General features: G+C 57.8%; 3 protein-coding genes across 13 annotated transcripts; 1 reads left to right on the forward strand and 2 right to left on the reverse strand.

Moving 5' to 3' along the window:
• Positions 1 to 7406: 7406 nt before the first annotated feature.
• On the reverse strand, positions 7407 to 17452 carry THBS3 (thrombospondin 3; the record flags this gene model as incomplete). 8 transcript variants are annotated; one of them, XM_079728524.1, is made up of 23 exons in its annotated part: positions 7407 to 7641; positions 7728 to 7867; positions 8806 to 8978; positions 9223 to 9419; positions 9593 to 9641; positions 9751 to 9929; positions 10119 to 10312; positions 10597 to 10649; positions 10787 to 10905; positions 11235 to 11394; positions 11693 to 11800; positions 11894 to 12004; positions 12196 to 12348; positions 12723 to 12800; positions 13042 to 13182; positions 13555 to 13703; positions 13835 to 13886; positions 13976 to 14058; positions 14258 to 14284; positions 15112 to 15214; positions 15319 to 15575; positions 16156 to 16362; positions 17374 to 17452. In XM_079728524.1, 23 exons carry the CDS (start codon positions 17450 to 17452, stop codon positions 7583 to 7585), a joined length of 2871 nt encoding a protein of 956 aa, XP_079584650.1. In that variant the 3' UTR covers positions 7407 to 7582. The 8 variants fall into 8 exon arrangements, with proteins under 8 accessions (XP_079584650.1, XP_079584647.1, XP_079584649.1 ...); XM_079728521.1 differs by having other exon boundaries at positions 10757 to 10905; XM_079728523.1 differs by lacking the exon at positions 14258 to 14284 and having other exon boundaries at positions 13976 to 14091; positions 15118 to 15214.
• Positions 17453 to 18804: 1352 nt separating this feature from the next.
• Positions 18805 to 23409, forward strand: MTX1 (metaxin 1). 2 transcript variants are annotated; one of them, XM_079728559.1, is made up of 8 exons: positions 18805 to 18900; positions 19882 to 19951; positions 20086 to 20165; positions 21727 to 21819; positions 22000 to 22182; positions 22309 to 22385; positions 22817 to 22971; positions 23071 to 23409. In XM_079728559.1, the coding sequence occupies exons 1-8, from the start codon at positions 18820 to 18822 to the stop codon at positions 23283 to 23285; spliced, it is 954 nt and encodes a 317-aa protein (XP_079584685.1). In that variant the 5' UTR covers positions 18805 to 18819; the 3' UTR covers positions 23286 to 23409. The 2 variants fall into 2 exon arrangements, with proteins under 2 accessions (XP_079584685.1, XP_079584686.1); XM_079728560.1 differs by lacking the exon at positions 21727 to 21819.
• Positions 23410 to 23416: 7 nt separating this feature from the next.
• Positions 23417 to 27405, reverse strand: GBA1 (glucosylceramidase beta 1). Of its 3 annotated transcripts, none has more exons than XM_079728548.1 (9): positions 27345 to 27405; positions 27080 to 27226; positions 26644 to 26777; positions 26250 to 26422; positions 25782 to 26016; positions 25215 to 25439; positions 24688 to 24851; positions 24161 to 24277; positions 23417 to 24067 (listed from the first exon to the last, which is right to left on the reverse strand). In XM_079728548.1, the coding sequence occupies exons 1-9, from the start codon at positions 27388 to 27390 to the stop codon at positions 23962 to 23964; spliced, it is 1347 nt and encodes a 448-aa protein (XP_079584674.1). In that variant the 5' UTR covers positions 27391 to 27405; the 3' UTR covers positions 23417 to 23961. The 3 variants fall into 3 exon arrangements, with proteins under 3 accessions (XP_079584674.1, XP_079584673.1, XP_079584675.1); XM_079728547.1 differs by having other exon boundaries at positions 25779 to 26016; XM_079728549.1 differs by lacking the exon at positions 27080 to 27226 and having other exon boundaries at positions 25779 to 26016.
• Between the last annotated feature and the right edge of the window lie 507 nt (positions 27406 to 27912).

The raw sequence follows: 27912 nt of genomic DNA on the forward strand, positions 1-27912 counted from the left end.
ACTCCTGCGCCCCAATGTCACCTACTTCTCAAGTGAACCCCGCTCCTTCTGGCCTTCTTTCCTCCCTCTCCTTTCCCAAGGCCTCTTCCAGACCCCCTCACACACATTTTGACCGCCCCTCTATCAGCAGGTCACAGAAGACAGATCAAAAGTTGGCGGTTGGGCTTCCCTGGTGGCGCAGTGGTTGAGAGTCCGCTTGCCGATGCAGGGGACACGGGTTCGTGCCCCGGTCCGGGAAGATCCCACATGCCGCGGAGCGGCTGGGCCCGTGAGCCATGGCCGCTGAGCCTGCGCGTCCGGAGCCTGTGCTCCGCAACGGGAGAGGCCACAACAGTGAGAGGCCCGCGTACCGCAAAAAAAAAAAAAGTTGGCGGTCAGCGCAGAGGAGGCCCGAGTTTTATTCAGCCATGTTCAGGTTCCCACTCCCATCTCCCACCTGTCCGGGCCAGTCCTCCTGGGAGCCACTGCCTCAGGCTTGTCCCCAGGGGCTCAGATGGGCTTCGCCAGGGCTAAGATGGGTTAGGGGACTTGGTGGGGCCTGTGAGGGAGGCAGCCCACCTGAACGCCCAGCTCACCAGCCCAGAGCAGAGTTGGGGGTAAGGCGGGGGCTGCAGCAGTGAAGAAACCCAGGGAGGCAGTCGGAGCTGGCTGGATGTTCAGCAGGCAACGTGCCCCTACAGGTTGGCGGAAGTGGCTGCCAGGTTCGCGTAAGAGAGAGTGCTGCCACCGTTGCCTGCAGAAACCTAGGTAGGGGGAGAAGGGATCCAGGGTGAGGGGCAGAAGCTTTCCTGGGAGAAGCTTCCTCCCCAAGGCCCCTGGATGGCACCCCGTGGCTGGGGTGAATGGTCCAGGCGCCGACTAGCTCTCAAAGGGTTAATTTGGAGAGAGCACCTGCTGGTCACCACCGGCAGCCAGGTGACTGTAAACAGGGCCACTCCTCCTCCTCCTCCTCCTCCTCCTCCTCCTCGAGCTCCCCTTCCCTCCCTCCCCTCGGCTCTTATCAGCTCCCCCTGCTTTCCCCTTCTGCCCCTTTTTCCCTCTATTCTCTGCTCCTCCAGCCCAAGGAGGTGTGTGTGTGTCTGTAAAACTGGAAGAAGGAAGTCCCCAGGGGGAGGAAAAATGGGGTCAAGAAAAGGAAACTCCTCTCCCCTCCCCCACTTGGAGTGGCTTTCCAGCCCCAGGTGGCCAAGTAATTATTTACTAGGTCCTGGAGGGAAAGGAAGAAAGAGGGAGGAGGGGTCTGTGCTTCTCCGGAGATTCCCAAGAACCTCCCCCTCCCCCGGCACCCAGGCTTACCTGGCTTGGTGAGACTTCTTCCCCAATTCAGAGACCCCTCCTCCCCACTAGTCTGTCTCAATCTACCCTCCATTCTTAGGAGACAAGCTGGGGCACAGGTGCTCCTCCCATGAAGGGCTCCCCTGGGCGCAGTGCCCCACTCATTTCGCCTCTGGGCATCCCAGTGAACAGCCCTGGCACCAGTTCAGCAGAGCAGTGAATGCTCTTCTGGGAGTGCTGGTAGTGGGGGCACCCCCTACTGAGGTCCCCCTTCTTCCATGGTCTCTTACCAAGGCCTTTCCCCCAGAACTCGCCTGACCTCCAACCCCAGCCTTGTCAGGCCCTCACTGCCTACTGTCACTCTCGCCTCTTCTAAGTTCTTTGGGCTTTCCCAGCACCCTTTCAGAACCCCTGCCAGCCAAAGCCTCTGCCTCCTTCCGCCATCCTCACCTCCTCAAAGGGGCTCCGTTTGGTACTGCCAGGGGGCACATAGCGCCCATGGGTGTGGTAGGTGGGGTACTCGCTCATAGGATGGTAGGCATCTCGGATTGGAAAGAGGTCCAGCTGCGCATAGTTCGTTTGTCTGCACTGACACACAACCTGGGGAGATAGGAGGTAATGGGGGGCATGGGGGTTCCTTCTAGCAGAGGGACTATGGTCAGGGCTGGGGACTGAGCACTTACCAGGGCAATGAGATAAATGATGGCCAGGGCAACCAGAACACAGGCCAGTACCAGCAGGGCAATGCCCCACCCAGGCACCCCAGACCCAGACTGGGCAGAGGAAGGAAATGATGTATCACGCACTAAAAGGAAAAGCAGCGGTCAGAGCACTCTCTCAAATGAGGTGACCCTCCCCGTATTAGTGCCAAGAGGAAAAGCAGGAATCCAGATGCTGGAGAGAGAGAGGGTCCCGGGCAGTGTGGTGTTCGCTGGCAGCTGGGGAAGTGGTCTCACCACTAACTCCACTGATGATCAGTTTATATTTGACTGCTGCTGCTTCAAGCTGACCAAGCTGTCTCTCCACGTTGTGGGCAGTGGTACCCTCTCGGAAGACCAAAGTTAATTTTATCACCACAGATCCTGGGCTGGTCAGAGAGAAACAGGCAACTCAGCCATGGGTCCCAGCTTCTGGGTCAGCACACCACCCATGCCCCGCAACCACAAGCACACCAGCCCCTCCCACAGTCAAGACAACATCCACCCATCCCACATAGAGTCCACACCCAGAACTGTACCTGAACTCGATGTCTGAGAGGCCCAGAAAATCCTCTTGTTTATAAGTCTGCACAAACTGGGGTGAGAGGGAAAGGACTAAGTTTTGATGCAAGGTCTTCAAAGAGTTCTGAAGGCTGCTTCAGGGGAGCACGGTGGAGGAAAGGCAGCTACTCACCAATACAGAAATGCTTCTCTGCAGCTTCTGGTAGTAGCTGGTGCTGGGATTTTCCAGGGAAGAGTTAAACTGGAGGTTCGTAATGCGAAAAGACAGGAAGAACAGGGAGACCCTAATAGGCAACTGCTGAGAAGTCTTATGATTGGAGGAGGTGGGAGGTACTATGCTCTGGTTAGTGCTGCTGGCAATTGTCCTGGTAGTGTGGCTGGCAGAAATGGTGGGAGTATAAGAGCTGGGAACTGTGGATGGAGTGCCCTTGCTGGCTTGGGTCATGGTAACCTTAGAAGAGGTGCCCTCGTGTGCTGTAATAACTGATCGTGAGGCAGGACTGGTGGTCGGAGGTGAGGCGCCACTGGTGGCCCGGGGTGAGGTGCCACCGTGGACCGGAGAGGCAGCCGAGCCTGAGTCAGGGCTGGTGCTCGGAGGTGAGGCGCCACTGGTGGCCCAGGGTGAGGTGCCACCGTGGACCAGAGAGGCAGCCGAGCCTGAGGCAGGGCTGGTGCTCGGAGGTGAGGCGCCACTGGTGGCCCGGGGTGAGGTGCCACCGTGGACCGGAGAGGCAGCCGAGCCTGAGTCAGGGCTGGTGCTCGGAGGTGAGGCGCCACTGGGCCTGGCGGGTGAGGTGTCACCGTGGACCGGAGAGACACCCGAGCCAGAGGCAGGGCTGGTGCTCGGAGGCGAGGCGCCACTGGTGGCCCAGGGTGAGGTGCCACCATGGACCGGAGAGGCAGCCGAGCCTGAGTCAGGGCTGGTGCTCGGAGGTGAGGCGCCACTGGTGGCCCAGGGTGAGGTGCCACCGTGGACCAGAGAGGCAGCCGAGCCTGAGGCAGGGCTGGTGCTCGGAGGTGAGGCGCCACTGGTGGCCCGGGGTGAGGTGCCACCGTGGACCGGAGAGGCAGCCGAGCCTGAGTCAGGGCTGGTGCTCGGAGGTGAGGCGCCACTGGTGGCCCAGGGTGAGGTGCCACCGTGGACCAGAGAGGCAGCCGAGCCTGAGGCAGGGCTGGTGCTCGGAGGTGAGGCGCCACTGGTGGCCCAGGGTGAGGTGCCACCGTGGACCGGAGAGGCAGCCGAGCCTGAGTCAGGGCTGGTGCTCAGAGGTGAGGCACCACTGGGCCTGGTGGGTGAGGTGTCACCGTGGACCGGAGAGGCTGCCGAGTCTGAGGCAGGGCTGGTGCTCGGAGGTGAGGCGCCACTGGTGGCCCAGGGTGAGGCGCCACCATGGACCGGAGAGGCAGCCGAGCCTGAGGCAGGGCTGGTGCTCGGAGGTGAGGCGCCACTGGTGGCCCGGGATGAGGTGCCACCGTGGACCGGAGAGGCAGCCGAGCCTGAGTCAGGGCTGGTGCTCGGAGGTGAGGCGCCACTGGTGGCCCGGGGTGAGGTGGCACCGTGGACCGGAGAGGCAGCCGAGCCTGAGGCAGGGCTGGTGCTCGGAGGTGAGGCGCCACTGGGCCTGGCGGGTGGGGTGTCACCGTGGACTGGAGAGGCAGCCGAGCCTGAGGCAGGGCTGGTGCTCGGAGGTGAGGCGCCACTGGTGGCCCAGGGTGAGGCGCCACTGTGGACCGGAGAGGCAGCAGAGGTTGAGGCAGAGCTTTGGTTACTCAAAGCCTGTGTACTACTGTTTGGGGTTGTATCAGAGGCTGTAAGAAAGATTGTTAGTGTAGGGTTGGTGGCAGCTGTCAGAAGTTGAGGTTACAGAGTTGGGTTGGGGGACAAATCAGCACAAGGAGAAAATACATTCTCTGGCATCTGAAGAAGTAATGCCAGGAGGATTTGGGGAGTGGCCCCTAGGTCAGCCCTCCTCCTCCCTCCCTGCTGGCAGCCTCCCTCCTTCTTCCCATATCTGTCTGCTCCTGGCTTGTCGGGTTTCTCCACTCCTAAGATTTACCTCTCCTGACTCCACCCCCACCCCCTCCAGACTTCTTTTCAGGACGTTCGCCTGCCCCTGGCACCCACTCTCCTGGGGGGCTGTCTCTTCTCAGCCTGTCCTTAGCCTCACTCCTTTATTCTTTATTCTGGCACAGACTGGGCCACCCCTGTCTGCAACTTCTGCCTCTTGGATGCCATCTCCCAGGAAGCAAAACCCACAGAAAGGCTGGGAAGACCCCCTCCCCACCTTGCGCCCCTCACCTGTAAGCACTTGGAATAGCAGCAGCAGGAAGAAGAAAGGGGCCTGGATGTCCGGTGTCATGGTGTTGGCCAAGTGGTGGGGAGGGGGCAGAACAGACTCAGGCGGGCAGTGCGCATGAGGTGGAGCAGGCACAGGCGCCTGCTGCTTTATACCGGTCCCCCGCCCGCCCTAGGCTCAGCCAGAGCAGGTGACAGGTGACAAAGCTCCGCCTCCTCCCCCTTTCCCTACCTCCTACCTCTTCCTCTTCCTCTTCCTCCCCAGCCATTCCTGGCCCCTCAAACAGGGTACGTGGGCTCCAATCACTCAACCCTCTGACAACCTGTTTGTTTTCCAACTGGCCTCCCCCTTTCACCAACCACTCCCTGGCTCCAGAAGGCGGTGGAGGGAGTCTGGAACCTGACCTGGGTCCCCATGGTCCTATTTTAGCCCCAGGACAACAGACAAGGTGAGAAAGGTAACAGAGAAAGTGGGCTAGGTCAAAGCCGGGAAGCTCATCCTCAGGTCCCCCGCACCATTGCCCCATTCTCCCTGGGTCCCTTGGAGTCCCACTCTGGGGGCTGAGAAGGAAGGGGAAGGCTCGATAATGAGTAAACTAGGTGCTAGTTTTGGACCCCCTCCACCCCACTACTTCCCGCAACAGCCCCACTCTTCTAACCGCTTCCTGTCCCGTTCCACACACGGTTCTACACTGAAACCCACAGTCCAGGCCCCTGCCGGCCTTTCCAGCAGCCTGAGTTCCTTCTTTGACTTTCTCCCGAGAAGGGGAAGGGGGAAGAAATTTCCAGTTAAAGAAATATGAAATCTGGGTTCGGCGGAACCCTAGGGTCTTTGCTTTCCCAGTCCTCCACCTTGTAGCGGCGGCTCGCTGGCCGGGCTCTCCTGCCCTCTAGCGGTCACCGGGAGCTTCACCGGGCCTGCCCGAGCGGGCTGAGGGGCTGCCTCGTCCGGGGAGAGGAGGTTGGGTGGCGCTGCCTAAGTTGGGGCAGAGAGAGGCTGGGGAGGGCAGGCCCGGGCCGGAAGAAGAAGCAGTGGCTTGGACAGAGAAGGGGAGGAACACACTGTACCATCGACGGAGGGGCTGGAGCTTTAGGAAGGGACTCAGGCGCGTGGGGGCGGTGTCTGGAGGAAATGGCGCTAAGTGGGTGGAATCCTGAGTTAACACGGAAGGGGCACCGAGGTATTTGGAGAGGGCAGCGGAATGTGGGAGGGAGAATGGGACAGATTAGTTACGTATTTATGAGGCAGAGAATAGGTGGGGCGACAGAATGGTATTTAGGGGCACGGAACTATCCTTTGCGGAGCAAAGTGGTATTTGGGGCCGGTGGGCACAAGGTGATGGGGGTGGTGCAAAACCATTTGTGAGCGCGCATGATTTGGAAGACCAAGTGATATTCTGAAGGGCAGAAACACGTGGGACCAAGGAGTATTTGGGGCCACAACGGCGCACATGGAGCTTATCGAGTCCCATCTGGAGGTCCTGGGTTGCGGTCTAGACCGACAGAAGCAATTACGTCCCCATTAGGAAACAATTCTTAGCCCCAAAGAATACAGATTGGGAAATGAATTTTAAGAACACTTCGGTGCGGCAGGATTGCAGGGAAGCCGGGGAAGAGGAGAAGCACCACAGCTCCCAGACGCGCGCAACTCCGCCGGCTCGGCGCGGCATTGTGCGGCAGCCGGACCTGGGGGCGGGCTCGGGGCCGGAGGGCGTTTACGTCATCGCGCCCGGGCGCGGGCCGGAGGCGGGGAAGCACTCCCACCCGCCGGCTAGAGAAAGGGCGAGTATCTAGGTGGGAGGCCCCAAAACTTCAACCCCTGGCGTTGCCAGGCAATAGCCATTCAGTTCGGTTGCTGGGACACGCGTCACCATGGCGACGGCTCCGCGCCGCGCAGTCTGAGTATTTAAAGAGCAAGCGCGCGCAACGCCCCGGCGTCTGAAAGCGGCCTTCCGGGATATCGCGGTCTCCCCTTCTCCCCTTCTCCCTCCCCTTACCACCCCCTTCACCCTCTTCCGGGCGCCAAGTCTCTCTGGCCTCCAAGGTGAACCTAACTCCCCAGCGCGTCCCGGGTTCTCGGGCTGGTCCGGCTTCAGGCGGTGGAGAGCGGGATTCCGGGCCCCGGGCGGGCGGGAGGGACGGGACGCGGTGCAGTGTTGTTCTTTCCCCCGCCAATATTGCACTCGTCCCGGCCTCCGGCCCCCTCGGCCCCCCGGCCTCCCCCTCACCCCGAGCGGGGCAGCCCCAGCCCTCCTGGCTCTCGAACCCGGCTGCTCTAAGATAGACTGGAGTGTCGCCGCTGCCACCGTGAGTAAGTGGGGCTGGGAGGACTTTAGCCATCCTCCGACCACCACCCCATCCTTCACCTAACCTCCGTCCTTCACCTAACCCCCGTCCAGCACCTTCCTCACCGTGCCCCAAACTCAGCCAAATTTCCTCTAGATCTCTAACTTCCATTCTGCTAGTCCTCTCCCCGCCTCAGGTTTTTTCCTGCTCCCCACACTATCCCGGCAAAATCCCTAAAATAAGTAATTGCACTGGCTTAGAAAACAATTGGAACTTTATGGCAACGTGCTGTTGTCTTTCCTGGCGTTAATGCCTGAGAAATACCCCTCAAAAACTTCTCATGTCCTGAACAGTGGGGTCACCACACCTCTGGGGCTGAACTGATGGGTGCCAGAGGAGGTTCTGTGTTTGGCTGAGGGGCTGTAAATTAGACCCCAGGGTCTCCAGGATGGACCCCAAGGCCTGAGGGTCTAAAATCAGGATTCTGAAGCCGGTGGCCACCTCTTCACACTCTTTCCTGGAGCAGCTGCCTCCGGAATGGCTCAAAGTCCTCGGGCACTGTGTCTGAGAAAGGAGATATGACTAAGGTCAGAAGAAGTAACTCCCATGAAGGCAGGAGAGGTCAGGCTGATCTCCGTCTGGAGGCTCACCATTGCATCGATACTGGAGATTGGACCAAATGATGTTTTCTTGGGAGAAGCAGAATACACCAAGACGCCCCCCTCGCATGGATGTGTCAATGATCACCCCAGAATCGGCCACTAGCTGGGAACCCTCATAAAGCTTCACCCTGTCCAGGATAGGGGTGTCCATTGGTGCTAGGGTGCCAGTGGGCACTGTGCCACCATGACCTAGCCCTGTTCATCCCCAACCCCCCTTGGATTCACCAGGCCTGAGAGAGAAGGGAGGTGGGGAAAAGGGAGGAAGGAAAGGGGAGGGAAGGGGGGTGCTTTTCTCAGGCCTGAGGCCCCTGGCTCTTTGTCCAGCCCCCTTTGCATCTCAAAGCACCAGCCGCATTCCAAGCGAGGATTGGGTTGCCATGACGATGAGTACAATGGGCTGGGGGGTGAAGTCACCCGCTTCCCAGGCTCTAGTCCACCCCCCCCATCCCCTGTCCTGGCACCCCGCAGCCCCAGACACCTTAAAGGGGAACCAACCCAAGTCCCTGCACTCTGGGCTCTTGGCCATTGCCCCTCCCTTCCCTGTCATCCCCACCAAATAGGAAATGCAAAGTTGTGGACAGAGTGCTGAACTGAGAAGCCTCAGCCTCACTACTAAGAGGTGTGGGGTCTGGGTTTCCATTAGCTCTTCTGTAAATGATGATCCCTTCCAGGTCAGACACTTTGATGAGGCAGGTTCTGGGCTATACCAGTGATGGGGCTGGATGTGGTGCCTCTCCACAGACTGGCCTGGGGTTTGGAGGCTCCCAGACGCACCCTCATTTTACAGAGGGGGAAATGGGGCACAGAAAAAGAAGGACTTGCCCAACATTGCTTATAGGTCCTCGGCAGCACCAGCACCAGAGCCCAAGCTGCCTGGTGTTAGGAAGAAAGCAGGGCCAGGACAGCCGAGTCTGTGGTGAGAGGGGAGGTAGAGAGAAGTGGTCCCAGTCTGGGCCCAATGGCACCAAGGCACTGAGTAGAGGGGAGGTCACTGGGGAGTCCCAGCTAGAGGTGAAGGAAAGGCTGGGCCTGGGGTCCCTTGGGAGGGCTCAGCCCCTCCCCTCACCGAATGTAGCCAACTTGAGGCCGGTGCAGCAGCTGCCAGCGGTAGGAAGTCTTGTCACGCCAGCCCACATTTCGTGGGTCAGTCCACAGCAGCCGTACCTGATCAGGGGTGTGACCTGTATGCCACAGGGCATTCCTGAGGTGCTCGCCTGGGCCAGACACTGATGTCACTGCCTAGGGGGCATCGGCAAACACAGTGGGTCAACCCCAGGACCCGACCGAGGGAAGACAGCAGGTTGGTAAGTGCAGGTGGAAAAGGGAGTCAGGAGAATATTCTGGAGCCCCAGGGAGCCAACCTCCAAGCCAGATGTCTGGGTAAGAGGGTTCCCCCTACTCAGGCAGTGGGGGAGGCCCCAGGGTTGGTGGGGGAGCCTTTGGGAAAGGGCCCTGGATTGGGGAATCTGGGCAGCTGCAGGACCTTGAGCTGTAGCCCGGGCTGGGCAACAGCCCGGAAAGGTGTGGCCTGCCAGTAGGTCTGCTCCGTTTGCTTCCACATGACCACGTAGAAGCGGCCGCTGTCTTGATAGCTGAAGAGAAAGCCTGCGTAGTCATCATCAGTCACTGTGTTCACATGGAAGGTGCCTTCAAAGTCCACACCATTGAAGGCTGTATATCCTGGGGGCAGGTGGGTGGGTGGGATCAGAGTCAGGGGCAGCAAAGCTACTGATGCCCATTGTGGGGTGGGGATGGGAAGGGATGCCTGCTAAATGTGTGGCTCCATCCTCTGCCTGTAGGACCCCTCCATTTGGAAGTCATTGAAATTGTTGAATTGGGTGTCCCTTACATACCAACTGCCAGGCCGGGGTCACTGTTCATGGTCTGAACGATTTCCATGCCCTGGTGGTATGCAGTAAAGACAAAAGCCCTGGTCCAGGTGTGCTGCCCTCCTTAGGCCCTGCTTGCTAGTCTGGCCTGACAGCACCCGCCCAGCCCACTGCCCTAGTACCTGGTTGAGCACGACCCAGTTTGGGTCAATCTGAGCATCACCCTCAGGATCCAGGACGACGGTCTGATAGGCCCGAAAATCCGTGAGGGTTACCTCTGCACTTTCAGGGCACACATCCAGGGGGTCATCCACTGCATCATTGTCAAAATCATCCTCACACACATCACCAACGCCATTGCCTGGGCAGGATGAAGCCAGGTGCTCAGGAAGGCCCTGGCCACTGCCAGTAGCCAACACTACCACCTCTCGGGCCTTGAGATGTTGACCTCTCTCCACCACCCTGCCTTCCCTCACTCCCCAGCAAGGCCTGCCACTTCTCCCTGGGCAAAGCCCATGCCAGCCCAATCCTCTGGGGACTCCAGCCTTACCATCTGAGTCCTTCTGATTGGGATTAGGTACCAGGCGACAGTTATCAGGACCAGGAGGCACGTAATCTGGGACACCATCATTGTCATCGTCCCCATCACACTCATCTCCAAGTCCATCATTGTCTGAGTCCAGCTGGGAGCTGTTGGGCAGCTGTGGGCAATTGTCCTTAGTGTCCTGATGTCCATCGCCATCACTGTCCGGAAAAAGAGGCACCTAATAAAGGCTTTTAAAGGTACCACATCCTTCCCCACTCTTCTGCTTAGGAGTCTCTCTGCGGTTTACCCTCCATTCAGCCAGACCCCTTGCAGTCAGCCAGATGAGGTGAAGGTCCAGCAGTAAGAATGGAAGGTAGACTATGGGAATGACCTGCTACTCGATAGTAGTGGAGAGTTAAAGTTAGACCCTAGAGGGAATTGAGAACATACTAGAGGAAAGTAAAGTATCTCCTAACCTTCCATCTCTTGGCCAAAACCCTACCTGTCTTCATTGGTGTCACAGACATCCCCCACCAGGTCGCTGTCTGCATCTGTCTGAGAGAGAGGGACCCATTCTCACCATCTCCTCTTGATAACTCTAAAGAGGGTGACCTGACCACTTCCCATCCAAAGGGCTGGGCTTCATCCACCAGTCGTCCCACCCCTTCCCTGCCCTCTCCATTCCCCTGTACCTGGGTGGGATTGCTCATTTCAGGGCAGCTGTCGCAAGCATCTCCCACCCCGTCCTCATCCCTGTCTGTCTGCAGGGGGTTGGGGACTTTAGGGCAATTGTCCAATCCATTGGGGATGCCTAGAAGATATGCAGGTAACACAAGGTTATCACTAGAACGTATCACTCTGTCTTCCAGGTTGGTGAAAGCCCTGAGCTCTATCTCCCATCCAGAGGACAGCTGGTCAGGAAATCTGCCTGTAGCTTGTCTTATCCTCTTGCCCACTCCCTGCCTAACCCCACACCCTCCCTCACGTTCCCACTGACATCTGCCACAGGTAATCTCTCACCCAGGCTGACTTCCCCCAAGCATTGCCCTTCCCAAATTCTCAGCCTCCCCGCTTCATTCCCACCATATCCAAATTCTTAAGAGGTTTCCCAGCCTCCCCCCCTCAGCCCCAGGCCTGCACCATCCCCATCCACGTCGTTGTCACAGGCATCCCCTTCCCCATTGCCATCTGTGTCTTTCTGGTCATTGTTGGGAACGTTGGGGCAGTTGTCACAGGCATCACCAAATGAATCTGTATCTGAGTTTTGCTGGTCCTTGTTGGGAAACAGCCGGCAGTTGTCCTGGGGTGGGAGGGAAAGAGTCAGGCCTCCCTTGAACCACTGGCCACCTCGCACCTTCCTCATCCCTGTACCCTTGTCTACAATCACCACTCCTGTGATGACCCACCTGCTTGGCTCCGTGCCACCCACCCAACTTCCCTGTGGTCCACCTCATGGTGGGCACCAGGCTTATGGCTCCCTAACGTGGAGTATTAGGGCCCCTCCTCAGGAGCTGCCAGTGGCCAATGGAGAACAGGGTTATGGGACAAGGCAACAGCGTCACAGAGAAGCTGGAAAGGTCAGGACATCTGGGAGCCACCTCAACATTCTTGATCCCGTCCCCGTCAGCATCATCATCACACTGGTCCCCCACACCGTCGTTATCAGCATCTTCCTGCCCAGAGTTGGGTGTCAGAAGGCAGTTGTCCTAAAGGTCAGGGGGAGGAAATGGATGGATGAGTTCTGTCCTATCCCAGCCTGAGGTGCCCTATCCTGCTCATCGCCCGCCTGCCCCCTGCACCTGCTTGCAGTGTTTGTTGTTGTCCATGCAGGGCAGTGCCTGGTCTGGGTAGCCATCGATGTCCGTGTCGGGTCCACACACATTCCCGTTCCCAGCCCAGCCCACGTTACACTGGGGCAACACAAAGGGTGGGAGTTAGTGGTCTGGGCTGGCTCCCCACACCTCACCCTCTTCAGGCTCTATTTTCACCAACCAGTTTCTGGGCCCGGGCCCACCTCCCTTTCCCACGCAAGCCCCCATACCAGTCCCTAAACATGGTCACACACACACCCCTTTGCTTCCAAGCCCCAGGCCTAGCTCACCGAGCAGGTCACTGCACCATTGCGTTCAAAGAGACAGTGCGCGTGGACATGGCAGGGGCTGTGGGTCGGGCTGTGGCAGGTCCGGGCTGGGAAGCACCCCTGGCTCTGGTTGCCCAAGAAGCCCAAGCGACAGGGACCACACTTGAAAGAACCCTAAGAGTAGGGAGGCAGTGTCTCAGGAAGGAGGGTCAGCCCACCACAACCAGCAACATCCCCATCCCCCGAGGGGTGTAGGAGGGACCCTCACAGCTAATAGGCCGGGTCCATTACTTATCTCCTTTAGGTTCTCCTCACAACCTGTCAAGGAGGGTAATAGCCCCACTTCTCAAGCGAGGATGCTGAGGCTCAGAAAAGGTAAATAACTTGCTAAAGGCCATGGCTAGTAAGATGCGGAATCAGAATTCCAAACCGGGTCCGTGTTGAACACCTACCACATGTAATGTCCTAGGGAAGGAGGAGGGGAAGCAGGAAATCTGAAGAGGGGGTTGCACATTCCCACCACCCAGACACTCAGGCGTTCAGCTCACCACAGTATTGGTGCAGATGGAGTTTGGGTCGCAGCCACCATTGTTACCATCATTGCATTCATCAATATCGTTGCAGACCTGAAGGGGCAGACTTTGGGTAGAACCAGACCTACGGTGGGTCTCCTCAGATACAGGAGAGAGCACTGGGGTGGACTTATCTTTGAACATGGACATGAAGCCCAGACCCCAAACCAGTGCAAAGCTGGCAGATGAGCCAGGAGCCTCATCCCATTTATCACAAGGGCTCCACATCCAACCCAGAAGCCCCCCACCCCTGCAAAGCCAAGATCTTTTGTCCACGGACTCTACCCAACCTGACCTGTTTGCTAGCCCGGGCGTAGTCGATGCCCACACCAGACACCCGTGTGCCTTTGTAGCCTCGGGGACAGGCTTCACAGTGGAAGCCAGGCATGGTGTTGACGCAGCTGGAGCCCGGGAAACAGGGGTCCACGTGAGCACACTGGGGACCAGGTGAGAAGAGGTCAGGCGCCTGCCTGTGATCCCAGGACCACTGCTCCTGGTCTCCCTGTTTGCAGGCCTCCCCTCCCCAACCTCATTTATGCTCTGATCCCACCCCCAGCCTCCTGTGGGTTCCCTCCTAGCCAGCCCTCTCAAAATGCCCCTGCCACTCTCCCAGCTCCTTCCCTGCGTGGCCCTGCAGTCTTCGTCCCAGACTTGTCTCCCTTCCTTCTCATATGTCTTTTCTGGTCTCCAGCCTCTCCTAAACCCAGGGTTCCTCTGCTTCTGACCAACATTCACCCCACCTTCTTGGGCCTCTCCTAACTCCCTCACCCCAGCTTTCTGTGCCCTTCCAGAAAGGGTCCTCACCCACCTCATTGATGTCTGTGCAGTGGGTGCCGTTGCCCTGTAGGCCAGGGGGGCAGGGCCCACAGCGGTAGCCGGGGTACTCGTACACTTCCATGCAGTCCACGCCTCGGAAGCAGGGGTTGGGGCTGCAGTGGGAACGCTGTTCGTGGAAGCCTGGGCGGGGGGGCGGGCACAGTCAGAGTCACCTACAAGTCACCATTTAATTCACCAGAAGTGGAGGCCAAAGCCCTGGGGTGGGGAGCACACTGATGCCACCTGGAGCCCTCCCCTACACTCCTACTCACCGCACACCTGACACTCCATGATGGTGTTTCGGATCAGGGACATTTCTTTCACCTGGTAGACAGAAGGATGGGGCGGAGTCAGCTCTTGGCATCTGCCACCCCACCCCAGAATCAGCGCCACCCTTCACCGGCCCACTAAACCTGGTCTCGGATGTCATCCCGCAGCTCTACCAGGATCTGGTTGAAGAGGGTGAGTTGGGTGACCAGCGCCTTGGTCTGCTCCCCTGTCAGGGTCCAGGGTGCAGAGAGGCTCAGAACTGGGGCACCAGCCCCGTGCCCTCTCTGGGTAATACGCCAGGTGCTGCCACTGCTGCCCACCTATCTTTAAACCCCACCCCATTCCTGGCTGAAAAGGACTTAGTTTCAGGCAGCGGCTCCTCCCCCACATCCTCATGCCCCTTCACCTCAGCGAGGCCTACTCACCTAGGATGGAGTGGAGTGCTTTGGCCACTAGAGAGGACAAGAAAACACAGAGGGTGGACATGTGAGGAGGGGCCTGGCTGGTAAGGAGCAGGAAGGAGGGAACAGGAACAAAGGGCTGGAGTCTTGGAATAAAGATGTGGTGTCGAATGGTAGGAGGGCAGTGGTGACGCGCAAGCAGCACGTGCTCCTCCACTGGATGAGGGTCCCTCTAAGGGAGCTGCCTCACAGATAGTCGAAACCCAAATCCTCCTGTTCCTAGGCATGGTAGTGGCAGGAGGGATCCAAGTGAGAGGTGACCCGAAGCAGGGCCAGGGCCCCAGTACATTCCATTTCCTCCCTCCCAAGCTTCCACCACAAGAGCTCTTTGAAATATCTGGGAGAAGTGGACATTTTATTTAGGTAAGAGCCTCTGAGCATCCCTGTTAGAGAGACCAGCCAGATGGGCAATGCTTAGGGAAATGGCTGGTAGGTGACAGATGCCAGTGGGAGCTAAAAAAGACTCAAGATGCTTAGCTCAGTCAACGAAGAAAGACCAAGCAGCTAACTTCCTCACCCCCACTCAGAGTTCTTCAGAGTTATACTCTTTTTTTGGATCATTTTATTTTTCTGGCCACGCTGGTAGGTGGGATGACCTTAAAGTAGATTTTTTTGACCCACACCTCCTGCTGGGATGGTATTATTTGGAGATCATAGAGTCAGAGGTGAAGGAGATTTGGGACCACAGAGTCAGAAGCCCCAGGAATAGGTGTGCCGAAAGAACTGCTGTTAAGGGGGAGGGAGGTCAAGAGGATGGGAGGGACCAAAGATCACAGGACCCAGGGTCCAGGATGTCAGCTAACAGAAGTCTGTGTTACCTGCACTGTGGATAGACTCATCCCCCTGGAACGGACACTCACTCAGGGCTCCGACCCGGGCCATGGACCCGCCCAGAATCATTTTCATAGATTCCACGAAGCCCTGGGGGGACAGAAACAGAGTAGGGTGGGAGGACCTACCAATTCTTCCTCCCACCGGTGCAAACTGTTTCATAGACACTCAGGGGGTCCTCCTTTCCTGCTCACCTGCATCCTCAAATAAGCCTTTTGTCCCGTCCTAATCTCCAGCCCACTGACTTCCGCTGGAGGGATGGGGGCCAGGGCCGGAAGGCCAGCATGCTGATCGCCCAGTTTGCAATCCACATAGAGCTGCAGGGCAGGGCTGGGTCTGGACGGACCTCGGAGTCGCAGGAGAGCCGTGTGTGTGCGCCCGTCAGCCAGGCCTGCTTGCTGTAGGTTCACTGCATGGACTTTGCCATCCTCCCGCTGGTACCGCACCAGCACTGCCCAGAAGGGGAGGTCAGTATGTGCACTGTCCCCCATCCCGTCTCCCAGCTGAGAGACGGGATGGATCAATTCTTCTGAATACCACATCTCTAGGGCTATCATTCCTTATCCAGCTATGTATCTCTCAACACCTTGTACATATTAGGTACACGAAAAATGTTTTCCAAATTGATTCAAAGACTAGGACTTTCTTAGTCTTCAGTGTCATCAGATCACTCTCTCCCCTGCTAGGGTGGCAGCTAGTTCTGTACCCACTGAACCGTCCCAGTGATCTGAGACAGTTCAGATCCCTGGGACACAGTGATACCACTTCTGGGGCACAGAGACATGCCTCCCCTCCCCCCAGGCATTCCCACATACAACTCCCATTCCTACAGATGCCTCACCCTATTGTTTGGGTGCCTGGCCTCCTGAGGCACCTCCTAAGCGCCAGGTGCCCCTGGTGCCTGGACACAGCCTGATGGGTCCACGGTCCCCACTGGAGCCCAAGGAGAATTAAGAGGGATCTGAGAGTGGGGATGAGGCAGAGTTCTCAAAGGGGTCACCACGGCAGGAAAGGAGATGCCCACCAGTCACCTTTGTTGATCTTGCCCACAACAGAGGCCTCCAGCCATCGTGTGTTGTCTTGGCGAGAGTAGAGGCCGAAGAGGACACCACCCTGCTTGGGGGGCAGGCGGAAGGTGGACAAGAGATAGATGTCCCCAGCAGTGAGCAGGGCTGTCCGTATCTTCTCCACCACAGCTACCATCTGCCGGGACTCGCCCACAGTCAGCAGGTCAATCACTGGTCACGAAGGGATGATCAAGGTCAGACCCCTGTCAAATGCTAAGGCCTGCTCTCTCCTCTGAGCCTTCGGGGGTGGGGCATCCTTCATCACCACCCGATAGTGTTAGTCACCTCCTCGAAATTCAGCCCTTGTCGCCATCAGGGGACAAGGCATTGTGCCTTCCTTACTGCCACTCTGGGAACCAGCAGGCCTGAGGCTCACTTGGAAATACAGAAACAGCACCCCGCAAACTCGAGATGCTCCCACCAGGTGGCGCAAAGGAGTCACTGTGCTGATCCCAGGCAGGAGTAGCACCTGGTGCCCACAGCACAGAAATAGGAAGGCAGTTTCTCTTTACACGGCTGCGTTTGGCTCATTCCACACCCTAGTGCCCCTCCTCCCATCCTGGGGGTTCAGCACGCTTGCTCTGGATGAGAACAGCTGCTCACTGAAGGCTCCGACCCTCCTACTGTCTGGCTCTCTCCTACAGGAACGTAGGACCCAGCTCCCCTGCCTCCTGCGTCCTGGCCAATCTGTGGTTTCCCTTCCAGCCAGCAAAGAATCTGTGCCTGTGTCATCTGCTCCAGCTACCTCTCCCACAGCCACAGGCCTATCCTACCACCAGACCTCCAGGAGGGCCCAGACCTCTCGGTCCCCACCCCCCCATCCCGTTCTTAGGCAGCCAGGAGCCCAGGGGTGAGAGAAGCCACCTTTGAGCTGCTCTCCCAAACCCTGGGGTGCCTGGGGTTGCTCAGACACCAACCCAGCCAGGCAGCCCTAGCTAGCATCCAGCTCCTGAGTCCTCTGCCCTGGCCTCATGCTGACCCTGGCCAGCTCCCACTCACTCCCAGTTGACACCACTTTGTGGCGTCAACTCCTCCCCAAAGGGCCATAACTTCATCAACTCTTCTCTCTGATTCAGTGTCAGGACTCTCCCCTCTCCTTTTGCCCACATGCTCCCTGCTATTAGGCTGGGGGCAAATGGGGAGGAGGCAGAGAGGGGGCTAAGAAGATTGGTACAGGCTTACCCTGGAGGTCCTGACTGGCAGATGTGAAAGTGCAAAGGAGGAGAAGAGCCAGGGCCCCCCGAAGTTCCTGCGTCTCCATGCCGCTCAGCCGGCTCACTACCCCTGGCAGGCAGGCGGCTGGGAGGGGAAAAGGCTAGGCGGAGAGCAGGAGCGGGGGGGCGGAGGGACTGGAAGGGGGAGTTGAAGGGGGGGCCGGCAGGCGGTGAGGTGGGGGCTGAAACAAAGAGCTGCCAATCACCCTGGAGACATACCCAGCTCCGGGAACCAGGGGCACTGGGGAAGAGTCCTGGAGGCCTCCTTGCCTCCTGCCTCTCCCTAATGGTGCTCTCCCCCAGGTGCCTCCCTCTCTCCCGGCATCTCGCTGTTGGGGGCTGCTACCGAATGCTACTGTTTTCTGGAAGCCACAGTTGGGGAAGGCAGGAACCCTTGGCGGGGCAGTGCCAGACAGTGGGCATTATTCCACAGCTGGCATGAGAGAATTCCAAGGGAGTGGCCGAAACTAGCTCGCTGTAGTGCCCAGGGGATGGCCGCATGGCATGAAGTTTGCTGCTCGGATAGAGCAAGTGCTCTTTATTGGGGTGGGGGGGGGGGCATGACTTGTGCTTGCGCCTCCGTTTTTCCCTCATTCTTAGGAAAACTTCGAGTCTGGAAGCGTCCGCTGGGAACTGGAGGGAGAGTCTAAAACAGTGGTCAGTGAGGTTGAAGAAATCAGGAAAGAGGAAAGGGACACCAAGGACAGGAGTAGACCAAAGGACAGGCCAGGGGCCGGGGGCCAGACTGAGAACACTGGGGGTACCGGCGGACAGGCCGTGACCCGGATGAAGCAGAGGGGCGCCTCTGTTCCCGTTACCAAGGCAACAGCGCGCGAGCCCCACCTCCCCTCCCCCCACTCAGGCCCCAGCCCGGCCTCGCTCCGGCCGCCGCCACCGCCCCTGTTTTGTTTCCATGGCGACAGGAGGCGCGGGGCCGGTTCCAAACATAACGCGCTGTGGAAAACATGCAGCTCGGGGGACCCCCCCACCCCCGCAGCCCCCGCTCAGGGCCGAGCCTTGAGGGGCCCCCGGAGCAGCCCAGACCTCATGCAGATTTGCGAGGGCCCCCAGAGCCCGGCCAGGAGCACAAAACCCCCTTCTCCTGGGCCCGCCGCGCCTTCGGGGGTTCAGGGCTCCCCTCGGCCGAGGAACCCTAACTCTCCAAAGGCGCGCCGCGCTGAGAGCCCTTCCCCCCTTCGCGAGCCACCTCTGGATCAGGCGGTGTCCGCCCTCCCCCGAAGCCCTCGGCCCCGCCCCACGCCGTCAGGCAGCCTCTCGGGCCGGGATAAGCCGCGCCCTCCTGAGGGCCTCCCCCGGCTCTCCACTGCGATCCGCCTGAGGGGCTGGGGGCGGATCCGCACAGTGGAGGGCGGAAGCGCAGGGGGAGGTGCTTCCGGGACAGAGGGCGGGCAAGATGGCGGCGCCCATGGAGCTGTTCTGCTGGTCAGGGGGCTGGGGGCTGCCCTCAGTGGACCTGGACAGCCTGGCCGTGCTGGTGAGGAGCGGCGCCGGCGCCCTCTACTGGGCCCTGGAGGACGGGGGAGGGGTCCCGGACTAGCCGGTCATCCGAATTTTGCCAGGGCGCCTCAGCACGGGTGCAGTGGGGGAAACTGTGGCCATCAAAGAGCGTGCCTGGCCGGTATAGACTCAGTGTCCTGTGTCGTAGCAGCCTAGGTTTTGTTTAGCGATGGAAAGAGGCCTGATCAGGGGTTCAGAAGATGAGTTTTAGTTCTTGAACATCCATTTACTGGCTCTGTGACCTTGGGACGATCCCTTCTTTCTGGGCTGTTTCTTCATCCGGAGGTTTACTAAGGCTGGACGATCTCAGGGTTCTCCGGCTCGGCACTGCTGCTTTCTCCTCAGCCTCCCTTTCCTCCTCCTCAATCAACAGCATTTACTGAGGTTATTCTTTATTTAACCAAAAGGCCTACAGCCAGGCTCTGTAGAAAAAGCTTTGGAGACAGACAGACTAGTTCACTTCACACATTCACTCACTCTTTCATTTAATAAGCATGTATTAGGCCTCTTCCAAATACCAAACATTGGCATGTAAAGATGAATAGCATTTGGTCCCTCCCCTGAAGTTGTTCACAGAAAGATAGACATGTCAGCAAATAAGTGTAATAAAATGTTCAGGTGCTAAGTTATAAGTAGGAACAGGCCATAGAGACTGCCCAGGAAGGAATGGTTAGTGCTTCCAAATGAGGCTAGGTGTTCACCAGGTAGATGGCAGGAGAGGAGATAGAGGGAGGGATTTTCCTGGCTGACTTGTAATCATGGACATGTCCATAATCTCTGTGAGCCTTGTGTTGCCCATAGTAAAATGGGAACAGTAATGTCTACCTCTTTTTTTGTGAGGCAATTCCTAAGCATAGGGCATAGCACAAAAGGTATTCAATAAATGTTATTTCTTTTCTTGATTCCCCTGTGGGGGCCATGTCCCTGGCCTCTTTGCCTTCTGCTTCCTTCCCTGCAGACCTATGCCAGATTTACTGGTGCCCCACTCAAGGTGCACAAGATCACCAACCCCTGGCGGAGCCCTTCAGGTACCCAGTGTCCCTGGGGGGTGAGGAAGGGAGTGTACAAAGGGAAGAGCAGGAGACAGACAGGGATGTGGTGCAGTTATGTATGGATAGGCAGCTCTAAGGGTCTGGTGGACATACTTCTTTCTCAACGTCAGGAACTCTGCCTGCCCTTCAGACCAGTCATGGAGAGGTCATCTCAGTACCACACAAGATCATCACCCACCTTCGAAAAGAGGTAGGTGGCTTGGGTAGGGGGGCTGCCAGTGAGAGACATTCAGACAGTTCAGTGCAACACACATTTATTGAGTACCTAATATATGCCAAACCAGACGCAGGGGACCGAGCTTCAAGGAACATATAGTCTGGTTGAGGAGACACAGACGTGTTGCTGTGATACATCAGTATCTCAGTAGTAGGCTAGAGATTCACCTAGGCCACTGTCAAGGCATCTGGAGGCACAATGACTCCTGCCTGCTGGGTGAGGAGGGAGAGATGAACAGGCTGATGACACATGGAAGGGAAAGAAGAGTAGGAGAGAACAGTTGGCTCAGATGAGGTCCTCAAAGATGAGACCAGAAAAAAAAAGATGGTACCAGAGAGGAATTGCTAAGGGCCATTGCCCTTTTTTCAGGGACCAGGTCGGGCTTTATAATATGGAGCTCAGGATGGACGAAGCTAAGAGCCAGCGTGGGGAAGTTGAAAGAGCATTACGAGAGGATTGGGGAGGCCTAGGCTGTGCTTTTCACTGTCATTGGCTGTGTGACCTTGAGCAAATTGCTTAACCTCTCAGAGCCGTAAGCTCCTTATTTGTAAAACTATGGGGCTTAGCCAGGTTGCTTTCCAAGGGCTCTTCTAGTTTCATGGTCTAGTTCCAAAAGTGAACATATTGTCAGAAATGGGGCTCTCTTATTCACTTCTACTTTCCCAAAGGTGGAGGAACCAGGAAATTAATGGAGGCTTGAGAGGCATGGAGAGAGGGGATCCAGGTAAAAGCCAGAGTTCCTGGCGGGACTGGGCTATTGTTGCCTTATGTATGAACACAGCTTTCCCAGTTTCCAAAGAGTTTTCTCCTAACACAGCCACACTGAGAGAAAGATTATTATCCCTATTCCATGGGGGAGAATGAGGCTCGGAGAGATTTAAGGATCACACTCAAGAGGTTATTTGAGGACAGCGTTTACTCAGGGTGTGGAGGAGGGTGCTGAGGAGCAGATACTGGAGCCTACAAGGTGTGGCAGGCTGAGACCTGGGGGTATGGTTGGAATGTGTGTGTGGTGGTGGCACCTGGGCCATGGAATGACATAGAAGAAACACCCAAGAGCTGGACACTGGGGCCCTAGACGTGGGTTCACTGGCTCTTGGGAGCATGAGGATGGCGTCCCCTAGTTCCCGAGGCACTGACTGAGGCCCAACCTGCATCTGAGCTCTGCTCTGCTAGTTTTGTGGTGTCTGGATCGGAGAAGTTACTGTTAGAAAGTTGCCGTCAGCAGGCATCCTGCCAGCTTTCTGTGGAAACTCTGGGAGCTGCTCCTGGTTTGCGGCTGGGCCTTCCTTCCAACCCCCAATGGGCGCGGGACCTTGACGGCCAGCAGGCTCCAAGGTCCAGGCTTCCCGCCAACAGCAACAGGCTACTGACTGGGCCCAGGCAAGGGGGCCTCAGTGAGCAAAGCCCCACACTCTACCTCTGCTACACTCAGAGGTCAGTGTGGGTGGTGCCAGACAGGATGCCTCCCTCCTTGAGGAAGTGTCCCTGGAGTCCCCCAGCATCCACCTCACAGTGGATGTTTCCCCCACAGAAGTACAATGCTGATTATGATCTGTCAGCCCGGCAAGGAGCAGACACCTTGGCCTTTATGTCTCTGCTGGAGGAGAAGCTGCTCCCGGTGCTGGTGAGTGTGCCCAGACCTTCCAGCATGGATGGTCAGCGGGGGAGGGGGTCGGGCATACACACAGACACCCCCCACACACCCACTACAGGCTTGGAGCAGCATGGGGACCAGAAGCCCACCCTGGGTCAGGCAGGCGCACTGGCTCAGACCTGCCTCTTCCTTCCTACACACCCAATCCAGATACATACTTTCTGGGTAGATGCCAAGAACTATGTGGAAGTAACCCGGAAGTGGTACGCAGAGGCTATGCCCTTTCCCCTCAACTTCTTCCTGCCTGGCCGCATGCAGCGGCAGTACATGGAGCGGCTGCAGCTGCTGTGTGGGGAGCACAGGCCTGAGGAGGAGGAAGAGCTGGAGAAGGAGGTACCTTTGGGACAGGGGGCTGTTGTATGAGAGGAGCCCTCAGGACGATGGCCAGGAGTGGGAGTGCCTGGCAGGGGAGGCGGCACTGTTCCCGCAGCCGCAAGCTGACTTGGTGTCCCCCTATAGCTGTACCAGGAAGCTCGGGAATGCCTGACCCTTCTCTCTCAGCGCCTGGGCTCTCAGAAATTCTTCTTTGGAGATGCGTGAGTCTGCCTCCCGGGGAATCATAGGTGGCTTGGAGGAAGGTACAGGTTCAGACAGCCACAGAGACTAGGGTGGGCTCAGGCTCTGGACAAGAGGTCCTCGGGACAGACATTGGGTCTGGTGACAGTGGGGCTGTGTGTGGGCCTGGAGCCGCCTCAGTGGTACAGGAGGGTGGGAGGGCCGCCAGGCCCAGGAGGGGCCTGCTGGGCTGTGGGGCACTCAATGTGCCCTTTATGCAGCCCTGGGATAGAGTGCCATTCAAGGCCAGGCTGGCGCCACCTGGGGCGCCTTCCCCACACCAGGACCAGAACTGTGTGTCCTCTCCTCCCCTGGTGGTCCCCTGCTGCCCAGAGCCTACCTTCCCAGGGCCGACTCTTCCTCCGACTCCATCTCTCCCCCTTCTCCATCCCACCCTTTCTCTCTGCTGCAGCCCCGCCTCCCTGGATGCCTTTGTCTTCAGCTACTTGGCCCTGCTGCAGCAGGCAAAGCTGCCCAGTGGGAAACTGCAGGCCCACCTGCGGGGGCTGCACAACCTCTGTGCCTACTGCACCCATATCCTCAGCCTCTACTTCCCCTGGGAGGGAGGTAAGGGGCAGATGGGTGATGGGTGGGCGCTAGCTCTGCGGAGAGTGGGCAGGGATCCAGAAACCAGCCCCCGACCCACCTTCCTTCCTTGCCCCTCAGCTGAGGTGCCACCTCCACGCCAGACACCAGCAAACCCAGAGACTGAGGAGGAGCCATATCGGCGCCGGAACCAGATCCTATCTGTGTTGGCGGGGCTGGCAGCCATGGCGGGCTATGCCTTGCTCAGTGGCATTGTCTCCATCCAGCGGGCACCACCTGCCCGGGCCCCAAGCACACGGGCCCTGGGCATGGCTGAGGAGGTTGAAGAGGAATGATTTTTCCTCATGCTCCCAGGACTGATTTTTCTACTGTCATGCATTCCAGAGACTCCTATGTTTCCCCATTGTTGGTATGGCTGGAAATGGGGTCCCACCCCCAGAATAAAACTGCTCACACTGACTGGGATCAGACATTCTCTCCTTTAAGAAGCTTCTATTTTTCCTCGCTGGACCAAGAGGGCCATCTGGGTGCTTGAGTCTACCCACTGGTGCTTGGCTTCTTTCGCTGCCTGTGCCCTGGTGCTGACATCTGCATGGGCCTGGTTCTGCATCTCCAAGAAAGACAAGCACTTCCCAGTTTTGGGTTCAGCCTTCCTAGTCTCTTCCTTTCCTTAACCTCTCTTGCCATCCACCCCCCACCCCTGTGTTTGTACAGTGAGCTCACCCTGGGCCTGGGCCCAGTTTCCACAGGCAACCAGCACACAGCACACGCTCACACAAGCATGGGGGTGGAGGACCACTGGGGCCTCCCAGTCCTTTCCCTAGGCGCCTCCAGCCCCTGGCACCAACTAGAGGGGAGAGTGAGTCACCCAAACCACTGCCTCTGGGCTTACGTCACTTAAGCTCCCCCCCAGTCCTGCTGTACCCTCTGTAGCCACAGACAGCATGTAAGCTGACTCTCTCCCCTTGATGTCCATGCTGAGCCTAGGCGCCTGCTTGGGCATCTGTTCCATCACTGGCGACGCCACAGGTAGGTGTGAATGGAGTAGCCAGGTGAGATAGTTTCCACGAAGCCCACGGCAGGATCCTTGATGGTAAGAGGCACATCCTTAGAGGAGCTGGGGGAGGTGGGGAGGAGAAGCTGAGAGTGTGATCCCGCCAAGCCCACCGTCTTTGTCCTCAGCCCAGTTCCCAGGCCCCACTGCTCTCACCGGTTTAGCACGACCACAACTGCAGAGCCATCGGGATGTATCAGTGCCACTGTGTCCAAGTCATTCTTCTCACTGGCAACCAGCCCCACTCTCTGGGATCCCTCAGGAATGAACTTGCTGAAGTGAGAACAGGCATCGTCAGGGACCCCAGCCCAGCCCCCCTGGCCCTGAGGGCAGCTCATCAGTCTCTCACTTAAGAAGTCATCTTCCCTGCCACCTCCCCCTCCCCCTAGAACCCTTCCAAAGCTCTGCCCTAACTCTCCAGGCCTCAAACCGTGCGGCTGGGTGTGCCCTGCCCTCCCGCCTCCCAGCCCCAGCATCGGGCATTCAGGGATTGTCTGTGTCTCGAATGCCGGCTAGTCACAACCTGCCTAGATGGTGCAAGGGGGACATGAGTGCTGCTCCCGAAGTTCCCACCCTCAGCACCTTCCTGCTTCCTCACTGTGGGGGCGGGGGGGCGGGGATACAATCCCAGTGCAGGAGATGCTAGGACTGGTGTGGAGTGGGGGTGCCTGCCCTCCACCCACCTGAAGTGGCCAAGGTGGTAAAACATGGGCTGTTTGTAAAATGTGTCCTTGGCGATGTCCACGATGATGGGGCTGTCGACAAAGTTGCGCACCCAATTGGGTCCCCCCTCAGGGTTTAGGGCGAGGTTCCAGTCAGTCCAGCCGACCACATGGTAGAGGAGGTTCTATGGTAGGAACGGGGCAGAGACAAAGGCCCCCAGTGGATACAGTTAAGTGTCACATGAGGGAGACGGGCTATGGTGCCTCAGCCTTGTGAGGGGAGTAATATCTAAGGAGCGAGGGATTGTGAGGACAGAGGCATCGCCAGAGAAGCTGAGGGATCTGAGGCAGATGTAACCGCTCAGGCATTTGGAACGAGGGTGATGGTGTGCAGATCTGTGAAGGGAAGGCAACAGAGGGGAGCATGATATCCCAAAATTTGCTCCAAAGAGTAAGCCAGCTGGGGAAAAGCTGGAGAGGAGCCTTTGGTGAGACTAGCAAGGGGTCTGAGGTGGTCTGCTTTGTGGAAAGGGAGACAGGTGGTTCACCGTGATGATGCTGTGGCTGTACTGCATCCCTCGGTCCCAGGAGCCCAGCTGCACGCTCTGCTCCCAGAACTTGGAGCCCACACAGGCCTCTGAGGCAAAGAGCATGGTGTCGGGGAACAGGCGATGTGTCTCCCCCAGGGTGGCTTTTGCTGGAGCCAGGAAGTCCAGGTACCAATGTACAGCAATGCCATGAACATACTTAGCTGCCTCTGGGTCTGCCAGCACCTGTACAGGGAAAGGGAAGGACTACTGGGGAAAGAGAGCCACTGAGCCTGGGTCCTGCACAAAGGGTTCTGGAAGAGGCACTAGGACGTGAGAAGTGGGCAGTGGGATGAACACAACTTAGAGGGGGTTAAAGTGACAACCGTGGAGATTCATGGGGCCCTGGAAATCCAGAGGGGGATCACCACCACCACCCCAGGGGTGCCACCTGGGCACCTGGTCCCAGCCAGGGTGCTCTAGGAATCAAGAGTTGGGGCAGGGAAGGCACTCTGTTCGGGAGCCAGCCATTCGGATGCTGGACTTGGGGGTCACTAGGGTACCCATGGAGTTCCTGGTCCTTACCACCTGGGCCCAGTGGGGCAGCAGCAAGCGTTGGTCATCTAGCATGAGCAGCCGGACATTGTGGTGTGTACTGTTGGCGAGGGTGGGACCCAGGTCACGGGCGATGAAGTCTCGCTGGTGTTCAGGGGTGAAGCCCAGGCACTGGAAGGGGTACCCGCTAAATAGCCCTGCAGAAGGCTCGTTCTCAGCTGTCACTGCCCAGAACTGTAACTTGTGCTCAGCATAGGCATCCAGGAACCTGGCGAGGGAAAGGGTGTGAGTGATCATGGCCAAGACAGGGAACCAAGACCCTGGGGAATAGGAGGCCTGACTGGGTGGGGAAAACTGAGGGGCCTGAGTCTGAAAGACCCAGAAGGTAGAAAGGTGAGCTGAGGAGGTCTGGAGGCGGAACCAGATCAAGGGCTGGGACACAGACCAGGGTGTCCGAGATGGGAGGCTGGTCTGGACCCCATGGCCTTGCTGTTCCCTTACTTGACAAAGTATCTGGCCCAGGTCTGGTGGTAGAGATCCCCTGGATGACCCTTGAGTGTCCCCTTCCCATTCACTGCCCCATTGGTCTTGAGCCAAGTGGGTGATGTCCAGGGACTGGCAAAGAGTGAGACAGGGCGCTGGGCCAACTTCAGGGCTTGGTGAATCAGGGGTATCTAGAAACAAAGGTGGTGAGGAGACATCCAGAGGTGGAACATAAACAGACTGGCCCAAGCAGTGTATCAGGCCTAGCTATCAGCCTCTGCCCTCCCACCCCAGGACAGAACACAGAGAGCAGAGGGCACGTTCTATGTCTCTCTGCAGATTGCTCTAGCCTGAGGCCTCTCAACCACCAGGGATCAATGCCACTGGGGCCTGAGGTAGCCAGAGTGCCCACCTTGAGCTTGACATCTTCCTCTGGGAGGCTGAAGTTGAGCAACTGGAAGTCATCAGGGGTGTCAGCATAGGTGTAGGTGCGGATGGAGAAGTCACAGCTGGCCATGGGGACCCGCATGATGTTGTATTCGATTCCTGCAGAAAAAGAAGACCAAGATATGTGTGTCTGAGTCAGTAGGAGAATGTGGGACATTGTCTACCACTTGCCAGTCCTAAATCATGTCTGAGTGAGGGCCAAGGGGAACTTGGGCTCTGGGTGAAGCACAGACCTTCTGAGCCTGAGCGGCCCCAGGCACTCAGCAGAAGATGGGTAGGACAATCATTTTTTTCACGGGGCATTAACAGAGACCCATATGTCAGGGATGGGTGGATGTCAGGGTCAAAGGAAAGGTCAAAGTGTCAATTGCACTATGTCATCTTGTCCCCTTCCTCCTTACCTTCTTTAGAGAAGTACGATTTGAGTAGTAAATCCCGTGCAGGAGGTGACAGGGCAAGGATGTTGAGAGCAGCAGCATCTGTCATGGCCCCTCCAAAACCCTTCACTTTCTGGAACTTCTGATCTGGCTGCAGGGTCAACAGCAGCCCTGAGGACATCCGCAGGGAATAAAGGGTGTCAGTGCACAGGGGAGAAACTCCATGGTGATCGCTGGCATGATTTAGCTCCAGGAGGACCCCAGCCTGGGTGAGGGGTGTAGTGGTTACCTGTGCCTGTGCGGTTGGCCTGGATGGTCCCCAGACTCAGCTCCATTCGGCGCCCACTGCGTGTGCTCTCAAAGCGGCTGAAGGTGCCAGGGTCAGGCAGGGTTAGGGGGTCAAGAGAGTCACAGTACGTAGCATTGCAGACACAGACCACTGAGCCATAGCCAAAGCTTTTAGGGCTGCAGGGGTGGGCACCTGGGACGGAGAGAGCACAAGAGAAGCAAGGGCTGAAGGATGAAGATGGGGAGAAGGACACACTAGTGGGAAGGAAAGACTGAATACTGATTTCAAAGATTCTCTTGATGTACCCCACAGTTGATCTCAGTCACTCAAAAGGGTTTAGTGAGCATCTAATGAAGTCCACCACCAGTATGCCAGAGACTACCAAAGGACCATAAGGCAGAAGGGGGCCTCGGGGCTCCCTCCCTCCTCCTTGACTCACCTGATGCCCACGACACGGCCTGCAGTAGAAGCAATCCCATGAGGCTGGGAGCCATGATGCCTACTCTGTCCTGGGGCTTGGGATACTCCTGAGAACAGAATGAGGAGAGGCTAGAGGGCAAGCCCCTCT

This window comes from Hyperoodon ampullatus (assembly GCF_949752795.1).
Source record: "Hyperoodon ampullatus genome assembly, chromosome: 2".
Classification (NCBI taxonomy): Eukaryota; Metazoa; Chordata; class Mammalia; order Artiodactyla; family Ziphiidae; genus Hyperoodon; species Hyperoodon ampullatus.

Excerpts from the sequence above, each read along its gene's own strand:
- MTX1 (XM_079728559.1), top strand. The coding sequence starts at position 18,820 with ATGGCGGCGCCCATGGAGCTGTTCTGCTGGTCAGGGGGCTGGGGGCTG. Across the intron at positions 19,952-20,085 it reads CCCCTGGCGGAGCCCTTCAG|GAACTCTGCCTGCCCTTCAG; the intron begins GTACCCAGTGTC and ends TCTCAACGTCAG. Across the intron at positions 22,386-22,816 it reads AAATTCTTCTTTGGAGATGC|CCCCGCCTCCCTGGATGCCT; the intron begins GTGAGTCTGCCT and ends TCTCTGCTGCAG.
- GBA1 (XM_079728547.1), bottom strand. The coding sequence starts at position 27,390 with ATGGAGCTGAGTCTGGGGACCATCCAGGCCAACCGCACAGGCACAG. Across the intron at positions 27,227-27,344 it reads GGCCAACCGCACAGGCACAG|GGCTGCTGTTGACCCTGCAG; the intron begins GTAACCACTACA and ends GGATGTCCTCAG. Across the intron at positions 24,068-24,160 it reads GTTGTGGTCGTGCTAAACCG|CTCCTCTAAGGATGTGCCTC; the intron begins GTGAGAGCAGTG and ends CACCTCCCCCAG.